We start from the raw sequence: 5,662 nt of genomic DNA on the forward strand, positions 1-5,662 counted from the left end.
TTAGAAAATAAAAATTAATTATATAGCTGTATATTAAATTTTTAAACCTTACAGAAGCACTGAAGGCAATGGAAAAAGTCGCAAGTCACATAAATGAGATGCAGAAAATATATGAAGATTATGGCACTGTATTTGACCAACTGGTTGCAGAACAAAGTGGAACAGAGAAAGAGGTAAGAGAAGAAACATGTTACATTCACTCTTGAAGCATTATCCAGCTTGCTGTAGGGGCTTCTTCTCTTCCTGAGGTAATATGGGGAATTTACTTGTGCTGGGCTTGCTCCCTTCTCTTTTAATATTTTGACTTGTGTTTTGTATCTGCCTGACAAATTTCTTTCTGTCAGCAGGTTATGGTAAAGTTTTCAGACAGCTGCCAGAGCTGCATTCTGGACTGACAGGAATTGCAAGCAGGAGTAGATATAGTTCTCAGTAGGAAAAAAATCCCTCTTGTCAAAACATTGCAGAGATTATCCATGCCCCAAGGCATTCAGATTTTATGCTATTGAATTCTTAAGTTCTTAACATATTTTTTCACCCGTATAAATGAAAATGGCAATTTGAGGGATTTCAAATTAAGGTCTGTTATTCTCATTCTCTGCACTTCCAGTGCTGAGGCATCCATGGGTATTTGTCAGAGCAAAACCCATTAGTTATACAGACTGTGTGCAGTCATCTCCCTGACTGGCCTCAACTTAGCCATTTACATCAAACAGTTACTAAGCAGATCAAATCTGTAAAGTTGGATATCAGATATGAGAGATGTCATCTCAGTTGTTTCATTTCCTGCTAGTAAAAGTCAAATTATCCCTGTTGACTATCTGGTTTCTCATAATTTATGGGGAAATAAAACTTGACAACCTTTGATATTCTTCAGCATTATGTTGTATCCCACAGAAGAAAGGAGCCTCAGAGTTTAAGACTTCCATTAATTCTGCCATTGGTAGTGTCATTTCTAATTACTCTATAGAAATTAAAGTTACTTACAGCTAATAAATCAGGCGGTTCATAACTGGCTATATGGAAGTGTAAGAATATCAGATCAGCCTAGTATACTTCTAAGTTAACAGTAAGAACTTCTGCCCAGCTTCCATAACTTAGGAGCTATAACATTGTATATTTGCAAGCTGTTTTAAAAAAAGGGATTACTCACACTTTTCCTGCTGTAGTGAAGATCTATACACAAATACAGAAAACATAGATCCTCTAAGTTATTGACGTGTACTAAAGTGCAGCACTGATGTAGATATTTATACTGCTTATTTAAGTTACCTACTGTTATTATTTAATACAGGTGACAGAGCTTTCAATGGGAGAACTTCTGATGCACTCTACAGTTACCTGGCTGAATCCTTTCCCGTCGCTGGGCAAAGCAAGGAAAGACCTTGAACTTACAGTGTTTGGTAAGTGTCTTCTTTAAGCACTCTGCACTTTCAAATCTGAAGATTGCCACATTATATCTTCTCACAGGATAAAAGCTCCAAACTCCCTTCCCTGTAGTCATGTGATATGTAGGGTGGACTTATATGTGAAAAAATAGATAGTTGTATTTTCCTAACATGAAAAAAGTTTCTATTTATTTCTTTGGTGGTACTGTTTGCTCTGTGAGCCACCCTTATCTGCTGTCTTGCCTATATTTAAACTATGGAAGATTTTCAATAGGGAATATTAGAGTCTTTAGAACAATCTGTTAAATGAGGCTTTCAGAGGAGGCTTGTGTGAAAGTCATGTCTTGTGGATTCAGATTAACTTCTGCTCTACAGCTACTGCACTGAAATCCCCACCCAGATTATTTTGACCTGGAACTTGATGAAACTTTCTTAAAAAAAATATTATTTTAATATTTCAGTGGATAAACACCTTCAGAAAAACTCCAGGTTGATGACAGACAGGTATCTCTTTCTCAGGGCGCTCCTTCCCTAGGAAGCATGGTTAGGGGAGGGGATGCTCCAAACAGAAGAATAAACTGTTAAACTGCAGGAAGAACAGACTGTGTCCTTCACATCACTCTCCTGCCCTTCACTCCACTTGAAAATGTCCACTGTCTGCAGAAAGAAAAATCTTACATCTAACCTACATATTTTGTATTTGTTTATGTGAAAACTTATGGGAGATAGATAGGTGGTTACTGGTAGTTTCAGAATAAATGTACAGAATGGCTTCATCCTAAATGTTCAGAACAAAATCTGAGGGAAGAACTCTGCCATTGCATGGAAGTGCAGGATGAAAAACCCAGCTGTCATCTCAACACAGGGCAAATGCTTTTCAATGATTGTTTGTCTTATCCTTCACATTCCCATGACAATAATAATCAGCTTCTCCAAGATCGTATTTCCACTGAATATTGTAATATCATGCCTATAATTAACACTTTTCTTCTTTTCTTCTCTTTTCAGTTTTTAAGAGGGCTGTAATACTGGTGTATAAGGAGAACTACAAACTGAAAAAGAAAATGGTAAGTCTGGTATCAGTGGAGATGGTGGATGTTCAGGATATTACTGCAAAGTGAGATGGACCATAACAATGTTAGAGGGGGAGTGATTGAGGTGAAACACCACTTTCCCTTACTAGGCTGGAGTTCTGGCTATCCTGCTGAAACAAATGCTTAGTATCTGTGTAGCAATAAATATTTTTTTGTTATTTAGTAAGCAGCATCATCTGTGTGAGCTCTACATTAATTTAATCAAGTGGAAGATGAAACATTGCTATGCAGAAATAACTAATTCTTCCAGATAGCATTTATAATGGCCTACCTTACCACAGGGTGCAGGTGAAAGATCGTTTTATGGGCCCTTGATTACCCTGAAAGGAAAGGAAAAGGGGCATTATAAACATAACCTTCTCTGCACCCACTTACAGATCTGAAATGTGGAAGTCAGGTAGCAAATTGTATGTTCCAAGTATCAGTGTTGATATACTGCACCATGCTCATTGTAACAGATGGAGGAGCTCTAAAAGTAGCAGCAGCAGCTAGATAATTAATGTATTCTGTTAATCGACAGTCTGTATGTTCTTTCACAGGAAACTTCTTCCCTGGTAGTACTTATAGGCAAAATATTATTTTTATCAGTTAAAATCAAATGGCTTTTAAAAGTTGAAGCAATTATCAATTCCAAGGTTATGTCTATCACCATTTCAACTACATTTACAAGTTCATTTTAAGGTAGTGAAGGAAAGTTTAATCAATTTAGTTTTTCTTAAGAGGCACATCTTGTAAGAGTAGCATGAAACACCACTATTTCTTCTACTTCTTAGAAATATCCTTTGTTTTCTTTTTACAGCCTACAAATGTTCGTGCTGCACATAATTATGGTGACTTGGATCCATTTAAATTTCGTTGGTTGATTCCTTTATCTGCTCTTCAAGTTCGACTGGGGAACACAGCAGGTAACGATCTTGCAGTAAATACTTTAGGACTGAATGCTTTTCTGGAATTCTGTAATGCTGCTTCTTACAGATGTCTTTCTGAGCCTCTGGAAACAAGCAGGTGTAGAGAAAATACCATCTATCCACTGTTGTCTCTGTACTCGGGGGGTTATACAGGCTTGATACATTTACAGATTTTCTTCATTTGTTATGTTGACTTCTGTGCATTAAGGGAGATGTAACATGATGTGAAGGAATGACAGAATGGAAATTCCCAATAAAAAGCAGGTGGTTTACTGTAGTTGACATTCTGATGACACACTGGTGCTGTGTGTGTGCTGATCCTCAACAGTGGAAAGGTGACTAATTTGTGGTAGTAAAGGGCTGTGGGTTTATTTTCAAGCTGATCTTTATAGTCCTATCCACTTCTGTATGTTCTGTAAAGTGTCACAAGGTCTTTAGAGCACACCTATGTGAAGGCCTGTTAAGGCTGGAAGATACAGAAGCAGAAAGAATGGGGGAAAGCACCTCTCCAAGAGAGAAGTTCTCAAAGGCAGTACTAGGCTGCTGCAACAGAGAGCTTAGGGGACTTTCTCTTGGGTTCCACCTTGGGTGAGATCTTCTGTAGCTCCATGTGTGGCTGAGTTAACATTGCCTTCTGGAGAGTGGAGGAGCTCTACCCTGGTCTTTCTAATGCCAAAGGTTTTGTGGAGTGTATGCAAAAGTAACGTTTCCTTCCATGCACAGGAACAGAGAACAGCTGTATCTGGGAACTGATTCACACAAAGTCAGAACTAGAAGGCAGGCCAGAAACAATTTTTCAGTTGTGCAGCAGGTAAGCTTTACATGGAGGTTGTAGTCCTCAAATCACATTAATGGAATTTAAAAAAAAAGAAAATATTTTCCCCCATGTGACCTTCACATCAGCAGTATCAAAGTGGCAAATTTGAAGCTAGGCACTATGCAAGTCTTTTACTGCATAAACTATAAAAAATTCAAATGGGTGAATTAGGTGTAGTGATCCAATGTCAGAAATCTGCACAAGGTGTCAGAAAACACAAGGTGTGTGAAATGTCTAACACTGTTAAGATGTCCCTGCCGATGGCACAGGGGTTGAAACTTGATAATCTTTATGTCCCTTCCAACCCAGAACATTCTATGATCTTATGATAGCTGTAAACCCACTACTAGAGCAAGCTTTTGAAAAAAACCCACTGCACTAAAGGCCATCAGCAGAAAGTCTTAATTCAGCAAGGAAATTAAGTTCTGTGTTTTCTCTAAACTTGCAGTGATTCTGAGAACAAGACTAACATTGTGAAGGTCATCCGTTCTATTCTGCGGGAGAATTTCAGACGTCACATAAAATGTGAGCTACCACTGGAGAAAAAATGTAAAGATCGCCTCATCCCACTTAAGAATCGTGTACCTGCAACAGCCAAACTGGGTAAGAAACACCTTCTCAAGTGAAAACTAAAGTGTCCAGATTCTGGTGCTGGTAGGGCATTCACAATTATTACCATGACCATAGAGTGTCATGTGTCAGACCCACAAATCCCTTTTTTTTTTTTTTTTTTTTTTGACTGGAGCAGGAGTACTTTCTCTACAACTCAGTGTGTGACAAGGGCTACAGGAGATAAGGACACTTCCCCACACTGCAATGTGTCATTATATCTCTTCAGAGAAGACTTAATAAGGCCCAAATTAATTTTGCTGGGAAGGAACAGACAGCCTTCGACATACAGTATTATCATTCTTTCCTCTGGGTTCCCTTTAGTAACTCAGCCCTAATAACATTTGTAGCTAGAACAACAGGGAAAAGGCAGGGGGGTCTTGCTCCTTTCACTGCACTAAATCTGCATCCCAGCTGATACTGTAATTAAGTACAGGCTTCAGACATTTTAGTTAAATGAGTAGTAACTAATATTTCAAGTTCTGTATCAGATCAGTCCTCTGTAAAATCCCCTTAATGTCAGAGGACCTGGAACAGTTCAGCTGCTGCCTACATCTGGGCCCTTCAGTGCTTGAGGTGCATAAGTCAGTCTTTCTTTCTGAAGAAGTGTCTAATTTATGACTACACTTTTTTGAGGATTTGATACATATTACACATGAAGGAAAGCACAGAGCCCTAGGATAGGTGTAATGAAAACTGTAACATGGGGAGCACACTGTCAGTGTCAGGGTGCTGACACATTTGACTTAGAATGACTATGTCCATCATAATCATAAGTGGGATACTAAGATAAAAGGAGTAACCATGTTTTTTGCTGAAAAAATAAACCTGCAGTTTTACTCTGCACAG

General features: G+C 38.5%; 1 protein-coding gene across 10 annotated transcripts in view; it reads left to right on the forward strand.

The window, feature by feature from the left end:
* The window catches only part of TIAM2 (TIAM Rac1 associated GEF 2), a 133,967-nt gene that overhangs the window by 127,068 nt on the left and 1,237 nt on the right, over positions 1–5,662 (forward strand). For all 10 annotated transcript variants that reach the window (XM_085576633.1, XM_085576624.1, XM_085576623.1 and 7 more), the window contains 6 exons: positions 55–173; positions 1,292–1,400; positions 2,394–2,452; positions 3,279–3,384; positions 4,111–4,198; positions 4,653–4,807. In XM_085576633.1, coding sequence (XP_085432759.1) covers positions 55–173; positions 1,292–1,400; positions 2,394–2,452; positions 3,279–3,384; positions 4,111–4,198; positions 4,653–4,807 — 636 coding nt within the window. The remainder of the gene's footprint in view (positions 1–54; positions 174–1,291; positions 1,401–2,393; positions 2,453–3,278; positions 3,385–4,110; positions 4,199–4,652; positions 4,808–5,662) is intronic.

The sequence above is a fragment of the Lonchura striata genome, chromosome 3 (assembly GCF_050655825.1).
Source record: "Lonchura striata isolate lonStrDom1 chromosome 3, ASM5065582v1, whole genome shotgun sequence".
Lineage (NCBI taxonomy): Eukaryota > Metazoa > Chordata > Aves > Passeriformes > Estrildidae > Lonchura > Lonchura striata.